This window comes from Ranitomeya variabilis, chromosome 4, assembly GCF_051348905.1.
Source record: "Ranitomeya variabilis isolate aRanVar5 chromosome 4, aRanVar5.hap1, whole genome shotgun sequence".
In the NCBI taxonomy this organism is placed as follows: domain Eukaryota; kingdom Metazoa; phylum Chordata; class Amphibia; order Anura; family Dendrobatidae; genus Ranitomeya; species Ranitomeya variabilis.
This window is the reverse complement of record NC_135235.1, coordinates 252,495,106-252,515,136: the sequence shown is the minus strand read 5'-3', so window position 1 is coordinate 252,515,136 and position 20,031 is coordinate 252,495,106. Positions and strand designations below refer to the sequence as shown.

General features: G+C 54.3%; 1 protein-coding gene across 3 annotated transcripts; it reads left to right on the top strand.

Annotated features, from left to right (window-relative positions):
• Positions 1-10,927: 10,927 nt before the first annotated feature.
• Positions 10,928-19,752, top strand: PANX3 (pannexin 3). Of its 3 annotated transcripts, none has more exons than XM_077249505.1 (6): positions 10,928-11,070; positions 11,193-11,353; positions 12,157-12,299; positions 16,272-16,486; positions 18,259-18,938; positions 19,439-19,752. In XM_077249505.1, the coding sequence occupies exons 2-6, from the start codon at positions 11,206-11,208 to the stop codon at positions 19,465-19,467; spliced, it is 1,215 nt and encodes a 404-aa protein (XP_077105620.1). In that variant the 5' UTR covers positions 10,928-11,070; positions 11,193-11,205; the 3' UTR covers positions 19,468-19,752. The 3 variants fall into 3 exon arrangements, with proteins under 3 accessions (XP_077105620.1, XP_077105619.1, XP_077105618.1); XM_077249504.1 differs by having other exon boundaries at positions 10,964-11,070; positions 11,171-11,353; positions 19,439-19,604; XM_077249503.1 differs by lacking the exon at positions 10,928-11,070 and having other exon boundaries at positions 11,112-11,353; positions 19,439-19,751.
• The last annotated feature ends 279 nt before the right edge of the window (positions 19,753-20,031 follow it).

Genomic DNA, 20,031 nt, shown 5'->3' with positions numbered 1-20,031 from the left:
TGATCTGAGATCGCCGCTTTGAATGTGTGCGCCATCCGAGCTCGCCGCTATGAATGTGTGCGCGATCTGAGCTCGCCGCTGTGAATGTCTGTGTGATCTGAGATCGCCGCTGTGAATGTGTGCGGGATCCAAGCTCGCTGCCGTGAATGTTTGTGATCTGAGCTCGCTGCTGTGAATGTGTGTGTGATCTGAGCTCGCCGCTGTGAGTGTGTGTGTGATCTGAGCTCGCCGCTGTGAATGTGTGTGTGATCTGAGCTCGCCGCTGTGAATGTGTGAATGTGTGCGTGATCTGAGCTCGCCGCTGTGAATGTGTGCGTGATCTGAGCTCGCCGCTGTGAGTGTGTGTGTGTGTGTGTGTGTGTGTGAATGTGTGCGTGATCTGAGCTCGCCGCTGTGAATGTGTGTGTGATCTGAGCTTGCCGCTGTGAATGTGTTTGTGATCTGAGCTCGCCGCTGTGAATGTGTGCGTGATCTGAGCTCGCCGCTGTGAATGTGTGTGTGTGTGTGTGTGTGAATGTGTGCGTGATCTGAGCTCGCCGCTGTGAATGTGTGCGTGATCTGAGCTCGCCGCTGTGAATGTGTGCGTGATCTGAGCTCGCCGCTGTGAATGTGCGGGATCTGAGCTCGCCGCTGTGAATGTGTGCGCGATCCGAGCTCGCCGCTGTGAACGTGCGAGGGATCTGAGCTCGCCGCTGTTCATGCGTCGTTCATGTTGCGCCATTTCTCTTTCACCGTGACATAAACGCCTTCATTTCCCTTTTCCTGCCGCTCGTGTCGTTATGGAACATGGAGAAGACGATTTTGTCATTTTTTTTATCTTCAATTTTTTCGGTGCTGCGGTTTCAATGCAAACTTCACTCCTTCGGCTTCAGAAGATGTGAAATCAGCTGAGAAAATCTGCAACTGAAATTTACATGGGACTGACTGTAAAATCTGTGGCACAAGCCAAATCCGGAGCAGAATGTGACTGTAGATTTTACTTTTTTTTTTTTTTTTATTACACCAAAGATTCCAATAGTGAATCGTGTGAAGACGGTGGAAAACCATCAGAGCCAAAGCAGGAACCGCTCCAAAGCCCCTGTGTGAGGGGCGAGTGATCCCCCTCTAGAGGTCTTAGAGGGACACTGCCAGCACATTACAGCCAGCATTACTGTAGTGGTCAACCTGCAGGGCCAGACCCCAACAATGGGATCAAATCTAGAGGAACGGAAAAATGCAAAGCAGGCTGGAAGTGCTCTGGTGGAGGGTCTATGTATGTGGACACACCCCAATGCTCTCGGAGCCTGATTTGCATATTTCTCTACGCAAAGGTGTCCTATACTGGGGCCCCACTCCTATATTAGGGGCCCGCTCATATACAGGGGGCCAGCGCCAATACTGTCACATGTTCACGGTAATTTGTACTGTAGGTTCCCTTTAAAAGTGAGTTTATAAAAAGCTGCTAAACCTAAAAAATGTCCTGAGGTGGAACGGCCCAGATGATCCCACTTGTAGTGGTCCGGCCCAGATGATGTCACTTGTGGTGGTCCGGCCCAGATTACCCACTCGTGGTGGTCCGGTCCAGACGATCCCACTTGTGGTGGTCCAGCCCGGATGAGCGTAGTTGCGGTGGTCCGGCCCGGATGATCCCACTTGTGGTGGTCCGGCTAGGATGACCCCGCTCATGATGGTCTGGCCCGGATGACCCCACTCGTGATGGTCCGGCCCGGCCCGGATGATCCCACTCGTGATGGTCTGGTCCAGAGATCCTGCTTGTTACCAGACTGTGACTCCAACGTATTTCCATCCTTTGAGTCTTTTCTTGGGATAAGGAAAAATCCAAACCCAATAGAAGCAAATGACTACGAGGGGTTAAATAGTAACATATCAAAAGTCAGGTTTGAAGGGACGTTATTCTTCAAAAAGATGAGACCGGGCTGCACTGATTATAGGGGGCAGTGGTAGCGGTCAGCCCCAGGACTTGGGACCCCCTAAACTTCCCATGAAGACTCCACTATTATAAATTATTGGTGGCCCCTGGGAAGGAGTTTCCTTTGGAGTCCGACCCCATCTGTTACACCTGTGGAGGGGCTCTATCGTGGCTCCCCCTGTTGGGGGTGGTCTGCTGTGCACCCCGCTTTCCATATCCCATCAGGTCCTTTATTATCAGTCATTCCGGATTATCAGCCGTGGAGAAGACGCCAGTGGACCTGTCTGTATCCAGGAGTTTTCACAGCTGTAGTTTTGGGGCCGTGTCTCAGGAGTTTGCATGATACGGAACAATGGGCTTTTATACCAAGAAGACGTCCAGGCTCTTGGGGGTTAATGACTCAGTTCATAAACTGGATACAATGTGTAGAATGAATACAATATGTCTTGCACTGGCCCCCCCCCGAGCGCCCCCCCCCCCCCCCCCCCCGAGCGCCCCCAGCAAGGTCCGGATCATTGGGCGCTCGGGTGCCGGACTACAGGACACTCCGCCTGTCGGGGCGATGATCAGGGATTTCGGCTTCTGGTGGATTTTTCCACTTTTATTAGGTGTTGGGTTTCTATATATATTTGAGCACACGGAGGGTGGGGGGTGGGCTGCGTCTGCGCCCCTCTGTACGGTGTGAGCTGGCAGCTGGCACATGGGCGGCTGCAGTGTGGGGGTCTGCGCCCCTCTGTACGGTGTGAGCTGGCACATGGGGGGCACCTGCAGTGTGGGGGTCTGCGCCCCTCTGTACGGTGTGAGCTGGCACATGGGGGGCGGCTGCAGTGTGGGGGTCTGTGCCCCTCTGTATGGTGTGAGCTGGCACATGGGGGGCGGCTGCAGTGTGGGGGTCTGCGCCCCTCTGTATGTATGGTGTGAGCTGGCACATGGGGGGCGGCTGCAGTGTAGGGGTCTGTGCCCCTCTGTACAGTGTGAGCTGGCACATGGGGGGCGGCTGCAGTGTGGGGGTCTGCGCCCCACTGTCTGTACGGTGTGAGCTGGCACATGGGGGGCAGCTTCAGTGTGGGGGTCTGCGCCCCTCTGTACGGTGTGAGCTGGCACATGGGGGGCGGCTGCAGTGTGGGGGTCTGTGCCTCTCTGTATGGTGTGAGCTGGCACATGGGGGGCAGCTGCAGTGTGGGGGTCTGCGCCCCTCTGTACAGTGTGAGCTGGCACATGGGGGGCGGCTGCAGTGTGGGGGTCTGCGCCCCTCTGTATGTACGGTGTGAGCTGGCACATGGGGGGCGGCTGCAGTGTGGGGGTCTGCGCCCCTCTGTATGGTGTGAGCTGCAACATGGGGGGCGGCTGCAGTGTGGGGGTCTGCGCCCCTCTGTACAGTGTTAGGTGGCACATGGGGGGGCGGCTGCAGTGTGGGGGTCTGCGCCCCTCTGTACGGTGTGAGCTGGGACGTGGGGGGCGGCTGCAGTGTGGGGGTCTGCGCCCCTCTGTACAGTGTGAGCTGGGACGTGGGGGGCGGCTGCAGTGTGGGGGTCTGCGCCCCTCTGTACGGTGTGAGCTGGCCCATGGGGGGCGGCTGCAGTGTGGGGGTCTGTGCCCCTCTGTATGGTGTGAGCTGGCACATGGGGGGCGGCTGCAGTGTGGGGGTCTGCGCCCCTCTGTCTGTACGGTGTGAGCTGGCACATGGGGGGCGGCTGCAGTGTGGGGGTCTGCGCCCCTCTGTACAGTGTGAGCTGGCACATGGGGGGCGGCTGCAGTGTGGGGGTCTGCACCCCTCTGTACGGTGTGAGCTGGCACATGGGGGCGGCTGCAGTGTGGGGGTCTGCGCCCCTCTGTACAGTGTGAGCTGGCACATGGGGGGCGGCTGCAGTGTGGGGGTCTGCGCCCCTCTGTATGTACGGTGTGAGCTGGCACATGGGGGGCGGCTGCAGTGTGGGGGTCTGCGCCCCTCTGTATGGTGTGAGCTGCAACATGGGGGGCGGCTGCAGTGTGGGGGTCTGCGCCCCTCTGTACAGTGTTAGGTGGCACATGGGGGGGCGGCTGCAGTGTGGGGGTCTGCGCCCCTCTGTACGGTGTGAGCTGGGACGTGGGGGGCGGCTGCAGTGTGGGGGTCTGCGCCCCTCTGTACAGTGTTAGGTGGCACATGGGGGGGCGGCTGCAGTGTGGGGGTCTGCGCCCCTCTGTACGGTGTGAGCTGGGACGTGGGGGGCGGCTGCAGTGTGGGGGTCTGCGCCCCTCTGTACGGTGTGAGCTGGGACGTGGGGGGCGGCTGCAGTGTGGGGGTCTGCGCCCCTCTGTACGGTGTGAGCTGGCCCATGGGGGGCGGCTGCAGTGTGGGGGTCTGTGCCCCTCTGTATGGTGTGAGCTGGCACATGGGGGGCGGCTGCAGTGTGGGGGTCTGCGCCCCTCTGTCTGTACGGTGTGAGCTGGCACATGGGGGGCGGCTGCAGTGTGGGGGTCTGCGCCCCTCTGTACAGTGTGAGCTGGCACATGGGGGGCGGCTGCAGTGTGGGGGTCTGCACCCCTCTGTACGGTGTGAGCTGGCACATGGGGGCGGCTGCAGTGTGGGGGTCTGCGCCCCTCTGTACAGTGTGAGCTGGCACATGGGGGGCGGCTGCAGTGTGGGGGTCTGCGCCCCTCTGTACAGTGTGAGCTGGCACATGGGGGGCGGCTGCAGTGTGGGGGTCTGCGCCCCTCTGTACAGTGTGAGCTGGCATATGGGGGGCAGCTGCAGTATGGGGGTCTGTGCCCCTCTACAGTGTGAGCTGGCACATGGGGGGCAGCTGCAGTGTGGGGGTCTGTGCCCTTCTACAGTGTGAGCTGGCACATGGGGGGCGGCTGCAGTGTGGGGGGTCTGTGCCCCTCTGTACGGTGTGAGCTGGCACATGGGGGGCGGCTGCAGTGTGGGGGTCTGCGCCCCTCTGTACGGTGTGAGCTGGCACATGGGGGGCGGCTGCAGTGTGGGGGTCTGCGCCCCTCTGTACAGTGTGAGCTGGCACATGGGGGCAGCTGCAGCTGGGGGTCTGGCGGACCCCCACCCTTATTATTACACAGAATATTCCACTCACTGCTGCTGTGACTGTGTATATATACCAGGGTCATGCAGTCCTATGTAAATAAAGTAAAATCACAGGGAATCAAAACATTCAGAAATATATACAGTCATGGCCAAAAGTATTCACACCCCTGCAATTATGCCAGATAATACTCAGTTTCTTCCTAAAAATGATTGCAAACACAAATTCTTTGGTATTATTATCTTCATTTAATTTGTCTTAAATGAAAAAACACAAAAAGAATTGTCCTAAAGCCAAATTGGATATAATTCCACACCAAACATAAAAAAGGGGGTGGACAAAAGTATTGGCACTGTTTAAAAAATCATGTGATGCTTCTCTAATTTGTGTAATTAACAGCACCTGTAACTTACCTGTGGCACCTAACAGGTGTTGGCAATAACTGAATCACACTTGCAGCCAGTTGACATCGATTAAAGTTGACTCAACCTCTGTCCTGTGTCCTTGTGTGTACCACATTGAGCATGGAGAAAAGAAAGAAGACCAAAGAACTGTCTGAGGACTTGAGAAACCAAATTGTGAGGAAACATGAGCAATCTCAAGGCTACAAGTCCATCTCCAAAGACCTGAATGTTCCTGTGTCTACCGTGCGCAGTGTCATCAAGGAGTTTAAAGCCCATGGCACTGTGGCTAACCTCCCTAGATGTGGACGGAAAAGAAAAATTGACAAGAGATTTCAACGCAAGATTGTGCGGATGTTGGATAAAGAACCTCGACTAACATCCAAACAAGTTCAAGCTGCCCTGCAGTCCGAGGGTACAACAGTGTCAACCCGTCCTATCCGTCGGCATCTGAATGAAAAGGGACTGTATGGTAGGAGACCCAGGAAGACCCCACTTCTTACCCCGAGACATAAAAAAGCCAGGCTGGAGTTTGCCAAAACTTACCTGAAAAAGCCTAAAATGTTTTGGAAGAATGTTCTCTGGTCAGATGAGACAAAAGTAGAGCTTTTTGGGCAAAGGCATCAACATAGTTTACAGGAGAAAAAAAGAGGCATTCAAAGAAAAGAACACGGTCCCTACAGTCAAACATGGCGGAGGTTCCCTGATGTTTTGGGGTTGCTTTGCTGCCTCTGGCACTGGACTGCTTGACCGTGTGCATGGCATTATGAAGTCTGAAGACTACCAACAAATTTTGCAGCATAATGTAGGGCCCAGTGTGAGAAAGCTGGGTCTCCCTCAGAGGTCATGGGTCTTCCAGCAGGACAATGACCCAAAACAAACTTCAAAAAACACTAGAAAATGGTTTGAGAGAAAGCACTGGAGACTTCTAAGGTGGCCAGCAATGAGTCCAGACCTGAATCCCATAGAACACCTGTGGAGAGATCTAAAAATGGCAGTTTGGAGAAGGCACCCTTCAAATATCAGGGACCTGGAGCAGTTTGCCAAAGAAGAATGGTCTACAATTCCAGCAGAGCATTGTAAGAAACTCATTGATGGTTACCGGAAGCGGTTGGTCGCAGTTATTTTGGCTAAAGGTTGTGCAACCAAGTATTAGGCTGAGGGTGCCAATACTTTTGTCTGGCCCATTTTTGGAGTTTTGTGTGAAATGATCAATGTTTTGCTTTTTGCTTCATTCATTTTTGTGTTTTTTCATTTAAGACAAATTAAATGAAGATAATATTACCAAGGAATTTGTGATTGCAATCATTTTCAGGAAGAAACTGAGTATTATCTGACAGAATTGCAGGGGTGTCAATACTTTTGGCCATGACTGTAACAGCCCGCTCTCTGCTCACTGACAAAAGATGACTTTGTATTAGATGCAGAGGCTGAAAACATGACGCGCCCCAATCCTCACACAGCTGAGGGTCTGTCACAGTGGATCAGTCACCGCTCTCCGCTGCACTGATTGGAACAAACTCTCATTTACCACAAAATAACGTGGCTTTTCTGTTTCTCAATGCAAACAATGAAGGTTTCTATTCACTGACAGGAACCAGAGATCAAGACTGAATTCCAAGTATTGATTAGAAAGATGGAAGCGAAAGAGACCAATGGGGCCCCTATAGCGCCATGGGCCCCTGTGTACGGCAGTATATAGCCCGTGTATATCCCCATGGGGGTCCCATGTACAGCAGTGTATAGCCCCATGGAGCCTCCCCTGTATAGCCCCTGTGTATATCCCCATGGAGCCCCCCTATACAGCAGTGTATAGCACCATGGAGCCCCCCTATACAGCAGTGTATAGCACCATGGAGCCCCCCTATACAGCAGTGTATATCCCCATGGAGTTCCCCTATACAGCAGTGTATAGCCCCATGGAGCCCCCTATACAGCAGTGTATAGCCCCATGGAGCCCCCTTATACAGCAGTGTATATCCGCATGGAGCCCCCCTATACAGCAGTGTATAGCCCCATGGAGCCCCCCTATACAGCAGTGTATAGCCCCATGGAGCCCCCCTATACAGCAGTGTATAGCCCCATGGAGCCCCCCTATACAGCAGTGTATAGCCCCATGGAGCCCCCTATATAGCAGTGTATAGCCCCATGGAGCCTCCCTATACAGCAGTGTATAGCCCCATGGAGCCCCCTATACAGCAGTGTATATCCCCATGGAGCCCCCCTATACAGCAGTGTATATCCCCATGGAGTTCCCCTATACAGCAGTGTATAGCCCCATGGAGCCCCCTATACAGCAGTGTATAGCCCCATGGAGCCCCCCTATACAGCAGTGTATATCCGCATGGAGCCCCCCTATACAGCAGTGTATAGCCCCATGGAGCCCCCCTATACAGCAGTGTATAGCCCCATGGAGCCCCCCTATACAGCAGTGTATAGCCCCATGGAGCCCCCCTATACAGCAGTGTATAGCCCCATGGAGCCCCCTATATAGCAGTGTATAGCCCCATGGAGCCCCCCTATACAGCAGTGTATATCCCATGGAGCCCCCCTATACAGCAGTGTATATCCCCATGGAGTCCCCCTATTCAGCAGTGTATATCCCCATGGAGCCCCCCTATACAGCAGTGTATAGCCACATGGAGCCCCCCTAAACAGCAGTGTATAGCCCCATGGAGCCCCCCTATACAGCAGTGTATATCCCCATGGAGCCCCCCCATACAGCAGTGTATAGCCCCATGGAGCCCCCTAACAGCAGTGTATATCCCCATGGAGCCCCCCTATACAGCAGTGTATAGCCCCATGGAGCCCCATATACAGCAGTGTATAGCCCCATGGAGCCTCCTATACAGCAGTGTATAGCCCCATGGAGCCTCCTATACAGCAGTGTATATCCCCATGGAGCCCCCCTATACAGCAGTGTATATCCCCATGGAGCCCCCCTATACAGCAGTGTATAGCCCCATGGAGCCCCCCTATACAGCAGTGTATATCCCCATGGAGCCCCCCTATACAGCAGTGTATAGCCCCATGGAGCCCCCCTATACAGCAGTGTATATCCCCATGGAGCCCCCCTATACAGCAGTGTATAGCCCCATGGAGCCCCCCTATACAGCAGTGTATATCCCCATGGAGCCCCCCTATACAGCAGTGTATAGCCCCATGGAGCCCCCTATACGGCAGTGTATATCTACATAGAGCCCCCATATACAGCAGTGTATAGCCCCATGGAGCCCCCCTATACAGCAGTGTATATCCCCATGGAGCCCCCCTATACAGCAGTGTATATCCCCATGGAGCCCCCCTATACAGCAGTGTATAGCCCCATGGAGCCCCCCTATACAGCAGTGTATAGCCCCATGGAGCCCCCCTATACAGCAGTGTATAGCCCCATGGAGCCCCCCTATACAGCAGTGTATATCCCCATGGAGCCCCCCTATACAGCAGTGCATAACCCCATGGAGCCCCCTTATACAGCAGTGTATATCCCCATGGAGCCCCCTTATACAGCAGTGTGGGGCCCCATGGAGCCCCCCCTATACAGCAGTGTATAGCCCCATGGAGCCCCCCCTATACAGCAGTGTATAGCCCCATGGAGCACCCCCCTATACAGCAGTGTATATCCTCATGGAGCCCCCCCTATACAGCAGTGTATAGCCCCATGGAGCACCCCCCTATACAGCAGTGTATAGCCCCATGGAGCACCCCCCTATACAGCAGTGTATATCCCCATGGAGCCCCCCCTATACAGCAGTGTATAGCCCCATGGAGCACCCCCCTATACAGCAGTGTATATCCCCATGGAGCCCCCCCCTATACAGCAGTGTATAGCCCCTTTGTATATCCCCATGGAGCCCCCCCTATACAGCAGTGTATATCCCCATGGAGCCCCCCCTATACAGCAGTGTATAGCCCCATGGAGCACCCCCCTATACAGCAGTGTATAGCCCCATGGAGCACCCCCCTATACAGCAGTGTATATCCCCATGGAGCCCCCCCTATACAGCAGTGTATAGCCCCATGGAGCACCCCCCTATACAGCAGTGTATATCCCCATGGAGCCCCCCCTATACAGCAGTGTATAGCCCCATGGAGCACCCCCCTATACAGCAGTGTATATCCCCATGGAGCCCCCCCTATACAGCAGTGTATATCCCCATGGAGCCCCCCTATACAGCAGTGTATAGCCCCATGGAGCCCCCCTATACAGCAGTGTATATCCCCATGGAGCCCCCCTATACAGCAGTGTATAGCCCCATGGAGCCCCCCTATACAGCAGTGTATATCCCCATGGAGCCCCCCTATACAGCAGTGTATAGCCCCATGGAGCCCCCTATACGGCAGTGTATATCTCCATAGAGCCCCCATATACAGCAGTGTATAGCCCCATGGAGCCCCCCTATACAGCAGTGTATATCCCCATGGAGCCCCCCTATACAGCAGTGTATATCCCCATGGAGCCCCCCTATACAGCAGTGTATAGCCCCATGGAGCCCCCCTATACAGCAGTGTATAGCCCCATGGAGCCCCCCTATACAGCAGTGTATAGCCCCATGGAGCCCCCCTATACAGCAGTGTATATCCCCATGGAGCCCCCCTATACAGCAGTGCATAACCCCATGGAGCCCCCTTATACAGCAGTGTATAGCCCCATGGAGCCCCCATACACAGCAGTGTATATCCCCATGGAGCCCCCTTATACAGCAGTGTTGGGCCCCATGGAGCCCCCCCTATACAGCATTGTGGGGCCCCATGGAGCCCCCCCTATACAGCAGTGTATAGCCCCATGGAGCCCCCCCTATACAGCAGTGTATAGCCCCATGGAGCACCCCCCTATACAGCAGTGTATATCCTCATGGAGCCCCCCCTATACAGCAGTGTATAGCCCCATGGAGCACCCCCCTATACAGCAGTGTATAGCCCCATGGAGCACCCCCCTATACAGCAGTGTATATCCCCATGGAGCCCCCCCTATACAGCAGTGTATAGCCCCATGGAGCACCCCCCTATACAGCAGTGTATATCCCCATGGAGCCCCCCCCTATACAGCAGTGTATAGCCCCTTTGTATATCCCCATGGAGCCCCCCCTATACAGCAGTGTATATCCCCATGGAGCCCCCCCCTATACAGCAGTGTATAGCCCCTTTGTATATCCCCATGGAGCCCCCCCTATACAGCAGTGTATATCCCCATGGAGCCCCCCCTATACAGCAGTGTATAGCCCCATGGAGCACCCCCCTATACAGCAGTGTATAGCCCCATGGAGCACCCCCCTATACAGCAGTGTATATCCCCATGGAGCCCCCCTATACAGCAGTGTATAGCCCCATGGAGCACCCCCCTATACAGCAGTGTATATCCCCATGGAGCCCCCCCTATACAGCAGTGTATAGCCCCATGGAGCACCCCCCTATACAGCAGTGTATATCCCCATGGAGCCCCCCCTATACAGCAGTGTATATCCCCATGGAGCCCCCTATACAGCAGTGTGGGGCCCCTGTTTTGGTGCTGCGGGGTGACCTCCTTCTGGGGTCTCTGGGGATAATGACGGCTTATCCCCCTCTGAGCTCTATATAGAAGGCGCTCCCTGTAATTGTCGGGACACCGGCGGGGGCCACATCTGCTGCTCGGGGCCCGGGCTGCAGACTTACAGCTTGTGGTCAGTAAATTATAAGGCGTGGGGGAACCGGGAACATTTCGGGATATTTTAGGTGATCTTGGATTTATTTTTGGAAAATTCTGGTGAGTATTTAAGCTGTGGGCGTCAGTGGCTGCGTCAGTGTGAGCCAGGGCTCGGGGGGCTCCTGTCAATATTCGGGGGGCTTTCTTCTTATTTTTGCAGCCATCATGTCGATTGCACACAGGGCGGCGGAGTACATGCTCGCAGATGCCTTGCTGCCGGATATCCCCCCTAATAAGAAAGGCCTCCGCCTGGAGCTACCCCTGGATCGCATCATTAAGGTGGTCTCGGTCGGTCTCCCCCTGCTGCTCGTCTCATTGACTTTTGCCCGGGAACTTTCTTCAGGTGAGGACGGTTATATGTATATATGTATCTATAGTGGCCCCCCTCCCCCACCGGTCACAGCTGCAGCTTCGTTACTGATTATCACCTCGGGGTCTCACATCTGGAATCACTTTTCACTTATGATTCCCCCATTTCACTTACATCACCAAGATCTCTGTTCATCCTGATCCTCCTGGTGCAGGAATACAATGGCAGTACTGCAGTGAGGAAAGGAAGCAGTGTGCACCAAATGCTGGTTGGCAGCTCCTATGGGCACTGCCAGGGCTGAGGAAACACTCCATGCCCCACACCCCCAAAGCCTATGTGCCCAGATTAGAAGGTACCTGCTGTCCATAGGGTGGGCGATGAGCCCGCACCCCTGTGCATCTGACCACTGACCTCACTGATCCAGAGAACAGAGCCCGGCTGAATGGACCAAGGGCTCCATCCATTCCTAATGGGACCCCCCAGAGTTACCAGAGATCGGTCAGTGAGCTCAATATGGTCTGTACTGATCTCACAGGACAATATTCTAACGCCCAGACCAAAGACCACATTTCGGCCACAATCAGTTTAGAAGAATTAAGGAGAAGAGAGATAAGAGTTACAGACTAGAATGAGCTCACTGGCAGATTCCTTGTTTACTCCTTCTGCAGTCTGCTATGTACTGTAATACATAGAGGCTGTAGAAGAGAAACCGAGCACAATGTATAATGAAACCCTCCTACGAGACACAAATACAATCACTCAGGTAATAATCCTGATGGGGTCAACGCATGTGATGACACGTCCTGAAGGCCGATGACCCCCATCCTCTGTTACAGGGTCACAGATTATATGCTTCCCTCCAAGCAATTATACCGCAAAGCAAGTGCAGTACGTGGACCAGCACTGCTGGCAGTCACTGACGCACCACGACTTCACGGAGGACGGGGAACTGTCGGCCACATCGCTCTGGATACATAAGGTAAGATGGGGACACGGGAGGGACGTCCATATGTGTCACCTATAGAGCCAGTGACCAGTAGTGACGATGTGAGGGCTCAGTCACAGCGCAATAATGGCGGAACGATAAGGGTGAAATTATCATCTTCACTGTACATTACATCATGTATATACCTGCAGCAGCGCAGAATTCTCAGATTATATCACACGGCGCCACCTGGTGGTCACAATGTACAGCAAGGTGCACGTCTGCCTAATGAGCCGAGTGCTGGAGGACACACATGCTCAGTCCCCTCCACCCAGTGAGCCAACTGCTAGAGGACACACATGCTCAGTCCCCTCCACACAGTGAGCCAAATGCTGGAGGACACACACAGTCTCCTCCACCCAGTGACCCAAATGCTGGGGGGGACACACGCTCAGTCACCTCCACCCAGTGAGCCAAATGCTGGAGGACACACACGCTCAGTCACCTCCACCCAGTGAGCCAAATGCTGGGGGACACACACGCTCAGTCCCCTCCACCCAGTGAGCCGAGTGCTGGGGGACACACACGCTCAGTCACCTTTACCCAGTGAGCCAAATGCTGGAGGACACACATGCTCAGTCCCCTCCACCCAGTGAGCCAAATGCTGGAGGACACACACACTGTCTCCTCCACCCAGTGAGCCAAATGCTGGGGGATACACATGCTCAGTCCTCTCCACCAAGTGAGCCAAATGCTGGAGGACACACACGCTCAGTCTCCTCCACCCAGTGAGCCAAATGCTGGGGGACACACACGCTCAGTCCCCTCCACCCAGTGAGCCAAATGCTGGGGGACACACACGCTCAGTCCCCTCCACCCAGTGAGCCAAGTGCTGGGGGATACACATGCTCAGTCCTCTCCACCAAGTGAGCCAAATGCTGGAGGACACACACGCTCAGTCTCCTCCACCCAGTGAGCCAAATGCTGGGGGACACACACGCTCAGTCCCCTCCACCCAGTGAGCCAAATGCTGGGGGACACACATACTCAGTCCTCTCCACCAAGTGAGCCAAATGCTGGAGGACACACACGCTCAGTCTCCTCCACCCAGTGAGCCAAGTGCTGGGGGATACACATGCTCAGTCCTCTTCACCAAGTGAGCCAAATGCTGGAGGACAAACACGCTCAGTCTCCACCCAGTGAGACAAATGCTGGGGGACACACACGCTCAGTCCCCTCCACCCAGTGAGCCAAATGCTGGAGGACACACACATTCAGTCGCCTCCACCCAGTGAGCCAAATGCTGGAGGACACACGCTCAGTCCCCTCCACCCAGTGAGCCAAATGCTGGGGGACACACATGCTCAGTCCCCTCCACCCAGGGAGCCAAATGCTGGGGGAAACACACGCTCAGTCCCCTCCACCCAGTGAGCCAAATGCTGGGGGACACACATGCTCAGTCCCCTCCACCCAGTGACCCAAATGCTGGGGGAAACACACGCTCAGTCCCCTCCACCCAGTGAGCCAAATGCTGGAGGACACACACGCTCAGTCACCTCCACCCAGTGAGCCAAATGCTGGGGGACACACACACTCAGTCCCCTCCACCCAGTGAGCCGAGTGCTGGGGGACACACACGTTCAGTCACCTCCACCCAGTGAGCCAAATGCTGGAGGACACACATGCTCAGTCCCCTCCACCCAGTGAGCCAAATGCTGGAGGACACACACACTGTCTCCTCCACCCAGTGAGCCAAATGCTGGGGGATACACATGCTCAGTCCTCTCCACCCAGTGAGCCAAATGCTGGGGGACACACACGCTCAGTCCCCTCCACCCACTGAGCCAAATGCTGGGGGACACACACGCTCAGTCCCCTCCACCCAGTGAGCCAAGTGCTGGGGGATACACATGCTCAGTCCTCTCCACCAAGTGAGCCAAATGCTGGAGGACACACACGCTCAGTCTCCTCCACCCAGTGAGCCAAATGCTGGGGGACACACATGCTCAGTCCCCTCCACCCAGTGAGCCAAATGCTGGGGGACACACACACTCAGTCTCCTCCACCTAGTGAGCCAAATGCTGGGGGATACACATACTCAGTCCTCTCCACCAAGTGAGCCAAATGCTGGAGGACACACACGCTCAGTCTCCTCCACCCAGTGAGCCAAGTGCTGGGGGATACACATGCTCAGTCCTCTTCACCAAGTGAGCCAAATGCTGGAGGACAAACACGCTCAGTCTCCACCCAGTGAGACAAATGCTGGGGGACACACACGCTCAGTCCCCTCCACCCAGTGAGCCAAATGCTGGAGGACACACACACTCAGTCCCCTCCACCCAGTGAGCCAAATGCTGGGGGATACACATACTCAGTCCTCTCCACCCAGTGAGCCAAATGCTGGGGGATACACATACTCAGTCCTCTCCACCCAGTGAGCCAAATGCTGGAGGACACACGCTCAGTCCCCTCCACCCAGTGAGCCAAATGCTGGGGGACACACATGCTCAGTCCCCTCCACCCAGGGAGCCAAATGCTGGGGGAAACACACGCTCAGTCCCCTCCACCCAGTGAGCCAAATGCTGGGGGACACACATGCTCAGTCCCCTCCACCCAGTGAGCCAAATGCTGGGGGAAACACACGCTCAGTCACCTCCACCCAGTGAGCCAAAAGCTGGAGGACACACATGCTCAGTCTCCTCCACCCAGTGAGCCAAATGCTGGAGGACATACACACTGTCTCCTCCACCCAGTGAGCCAAATGCTTGGGGATACACATGCTCAGTCCTCTCCACCAAGTGAGCCAAATGCTGGAGGACACACACGCTCAGTCTCCTCCACCCAGTGAGCCAAATGCTGGGGGACACACACGCTCAGTCCCCTCCACCCAGTGAGCCAAATGCTGGGGGACACACACGCTCAGTCCCCTCCACCCAGTGAGCCAAGTGCTGGGGAATACACATGCTCAGTCCTCTCCACCCAGTGAGCCAAATGCTGGAGGACACACACGCTCAGTCTCCACCCAGTGAGACAAATGCTGGGGGACACACACGCTCAGTCCCCTCCACCCAGTGAGCCAAATGCTGGAGGACACACACATTCAGTCCCCTCCACCCAGTGAGCCAAATGCTGGGGGACACACACGCTCAGTCCCCTCCACCCAGTGAGCCAAATGCTGGAGGACACACACACTCAGTCCCCTCCACCCAGTGAGCCAAATGCTGGAGGACACACACACTCAGTCTCCTCCACCCAGTGAGCCAAATGCTGGAGGACACACACGCTCAGTCCCCTCCACCCAGTGAGCCAAATGCTGGGTGACACACATGCTCAGTCCCCTCCACCCAGTGAGCCAAATGCTGTGGGAAACACACGCTCAGACCCCTCCACCCAGTGAGCCAAATGCTGGGGGACACACACGCTCAGTCCCCTCCACCCAATGAGCCGAGTGCTGGAGGACACACATGCTCAGTCCCCTCCACCCTGTGAGCCACATGGTGTAGGACACACACGCTCAATCAGAAATTATGGCTCAGTCATCATTTATATTGTAAGAAAACTGTCTTGGGGCCGTATTTACAGCTTCCAGAAGGGAAAGGAGCCTGACTTATAGTGAAGTTGTATAGGAGATTGTGAAAGAAAGTGCATAGAAACGGGTGGAGAGATGAAAAAAGATGAACAATTTATATTTTGTGGGTGGATTTAACACAAAGTAGCTTATAATAGAAGTAATCGCCTTTTCAGACTTTTTAATGTAACCTGATTTATGTCTTAGCCCCTTTAATCAGTCAAAGGAAACAACATCTTAGCGAGGGTCCTCAGAGCGTGGCCCCTTATAGTTACAATGAAAGGATATGGGACAACCAGAGCTGCCGCCATAGTGGGTGCGGGGGCCGCAGGTACCCCGATATGCGGAGGCTGAGCCCACCCCCCACATATTACAGATGGCTCCTGGTAGTTTGGGCCCCAGGAGCTTCCCGGCTGGATACCTGACGTTGTGCTCTGTTCCATCCTCTGATTTTGCAGGTGTTCCCGTTCACGCTGACAATCGTCGCCGTGGTGATGTATATTCCCTGCGCGCTGTGGAGATACATCTCTAAGTCTGCGCTGTATCCCGATCTCCTCTTCATCATCGACGAGCTCGACAAGTCCTACAATCGATCCATCAAACTGGTGCAACATCTGCTGAAGACCCATCGGACCTGCCCCGACCCTCAGCTGTTCTGGGAAGAGCTGAAAAGGTGCGAAACAATGGAACAATGCACAGGGGGGATCAAAGTGCACCCGGCTATTGGGAGAAGGGGATTTCTACTTCTGCACAATCCCTGCTAAATAATGAAAACAGTCATTGGGTTCCTCCCTCAGTGACACCATTCCAGAGGATTGGCAGTAGCCTGTCACTTGACACAATAATGCCCAATAATGTGACCCATTGGGAATAGCAGCGCCCACTTTGTGATTAAAGGGGGTCATCCAGGACTATTCAATTGCTAACTACCTGCCTGTTGTGCCCGATCTCTGCTGGCGACTCAGCGGTCTCTCCTGACGTCACGTGGACAGAGCAGCGGCTTCTCATCTGATTGACATCTGGTTCCCCGCTCCTTAGCTGCCAGACTCGGCTGTCAGTCAACAGGACTTCGTCAGTCCCGCTCCACCGCAGAGCAGAATGGAGGAAGAAGGCTGCTCTCTTCACGTGGAGCAGCTGAATCCGCCAGTAGTAGCGGTCAGTGTCGGCTCTGAGCTGCCACCGGGTACAACAGGTAGGTAAAGACTGTAGAATTATAAGGGGCAAATTATCAACTTAATGCCAGAAATAATAACCCTAATAATAAAATATCCCGTATAATCCAGGAGTCCATATCAATGTAAAACAGGTAAAACAGGAGGAACAAGCAATAAAACGTAGCCGAAACATTGTATCTTGACAAAGAATTGTCACCCAGGAGAATGACGTATATGAGAGAATCATCACCAGGGCTCAACAAGCAGAGAGAGCTCCCCCTAGTGGTGGCTGCAGCCAGGATCTTATCATGTATCTCTGTATACAGGGAACTACCCCTAGTAGTGACTGCAGACAGGATCTTATCATGTGTCTCTGTATACAGGGAGCTCCCCCTAGTGGTGGCTGCAGACAGGATCTTATCATGTATCTCTGTATACAGGGAGCTCCCCCTAGTGGTGGCTGCAGACAGGATCTTATGTATCTCTGTATACAGGGAGCTCCCCCTAGTGGTGGCTGCAGACAGGATCATATCATGTATCTCTGTATACAGGGAGCTCCCCCTAGTGGTGACTGCAGACAGGATCTTATGTATCTCTGTATACAGGGAGCTCCCCCTAGTGGTGGCTGCAGACAGGATCTTATCATGCATCTCTGTATACAGGGAGCCCCCCCTAGTGGTGGCTGCAGACAGGATCTTATCATGTATCTCTGTATACAGGGAGCTCCCCCTAGTGGTGGCTGCAGACAGGATCTTATGTATCTCTGTATACAGGGAGCTCCCCCTAGTGGTGGCTGCAGACAGGATCTTATCATGCATCTCTGTATACAGGGAGCTCCCCCTAGTGGTGACTGCAGACAGGATCTTATCATGCATCTCTGTATACAGGGAGCTCCCCCTAGTGGTGACTGCAGACACGATCTTATCATGCATCTCTGTATACAGGGAGCTCCCCCTAGTGGTGACTGCAGACAGGATCTTATCATGCATCTCTGTATACAGGGAGCTCCCCCTAGTGGTGACTGCAGACAGGATCTTATCATGCATCTCTGTATACAGGGAGCTCCCCCTAGTGGTGACTGCAGACAGAACCTCATCATGTATCTCTGTATACAGGGAGCTCCCCCTAATGGTGGCTGCAGACAGGATCTTATCATGTATCTCTGTATACAGGGAGCTCCCCCTAGTGGTGGCTGCAGACAATCTGATCCTTGGTGTCTGGATGCAGATTCACAGTAAACCCTATACTGGTATAGCCGTTGGCGTGGACTGATCTGAACCTTTATTTGCAGTGCTCGTCATGTCCGATACTTCGAGTTTCCTCTGCTGGAGAAGTATCTGAGCTGTAAGCAGCGGTCGCACTACATTGCGTTCACCTACATCCTGCGAAACCTCCTCCTCGTGCTCCTCATCATCATCACCTGCTTCTACCTCGGATTTTTCCATCTCAACGTCTTCAACAGGGAGGAATTTAACTGTCACGTGACGCCGGGGTTCCTCATGTCCGAGCCGTCGGGATCTGAATTTGTGAAGTGTAAGTTGGTGTCTCTGAGCATCTTTCAGGTGATCAGCGTGGTCCACGCCGCCGTCTACCTGCTGCTTCTGCCCGTCATCCTGTTCAATATCAGCAAAGTCTTCCACTGGGACAAGCAGTTCCTGAACGTGTACGAGATGCTGCCAGCCTTTGACCTCCTCACCAACAAGATGCTGGGCTGCCCCATCAACGACCTGAACATCATCATCATGTTCCTCCGCGCCAACATCGCCGAGCTGAAGTCCTTTGGGCGCCTGAGTGTCCTGTGTACCCTGAAGAAGACGACGCGGCACAACGAGAAGATTGACACGGTGGTGGACTTCATGACGCTGCTGGTGGGAATGGACGAGGATTACCAAACACCTCCCGACTTCTCAGCGTGTGAGAAAGACGTGGTGGCGAGTGATGTCCAACCCGGTGCCAAACCAAACCGCTTCGGTAAGAGTCGCCGGTGCTTCCTTAAAGGGTTATCCCCATTATAGCCAAGATATACGGAGGTGATGTGGTGACCCCGCAGCGCCATCCCCCTGTTCATTGGGGTCCGATGACCCCTGAGATCAGGCGATAATTTCCTAACATGGGAAGAGCCCTTTAATTCCAGGTCCGATCATTTAGAAAAGCTGATGCTTTTTTTCTGTTTGATCATCCGGCATCGGTCCCGTCCCTTTAACGCCAGGGTTACACCAGCCCGTCTGTTATATTGGGGGAAGCCTCCCGAGCGCCCCCTATCTGAGAGGGACCTGCAGTGAAATGCTAGAATCAAAGTATAGACTGACACGAGTGAAAAGGTAATGGAGGGGACCGTTCTGGTGGGCTACACCTTCTGGTGACCGCCATTTGTGGTCGTCACCCTCCCCAATGTTAACGTGAACCATAAATGTCCCTATGACAACACTGACGGTATCAGAGGCTAGGACTAATCTATTTTTCCTTTCCAGAGATGGTAAAGACCGAGGCCTCCAAGTAGCGGATGTTTCCGGCGGAGCCGCTGCCTTCTTCTGTTATTTATTGTCGCAGGTTCCAGGAGGCGCTGGATGACAACCCCCATCATCCTGCTCGTTACTGGATGGACACAATCTTTCTCTTCTGGGGGGCTCGTTCCTGAGGAGTCGGCTCTCGTGATCTGATGCTGCTGTGGGGCAGACACCCGCTGTTCTATAGTCGCCCCAATAAACCTTCACCAGAAAGCACAAATTCTGTTTCCTGCGGTCGTGCAGTCCTATGTAAATAAAGTTGACTATTTGTAGAATGCAACTTTCTTTTTGTGTCTTTATACCTCTGCTTGTTAATAAATTAATCATTGTGTACATTCAGACCTAGCCTTGCTGAGGTTTTGCTACAATGTATCAGTGCAGATAATCCTCAGTGAGTCTCACAGTGACATCTGCTCCGATACATTGTAACAACCCTACAGCTGTGCGAGCTGGATGACTGGTTATTTTCTTCCATTCACTGACAGCAAGCAGGACATGGGGGAAATACATCCAAACCAGCGCAAAACAACCAATCAGGTTCCAGCTTCCATTTTTCT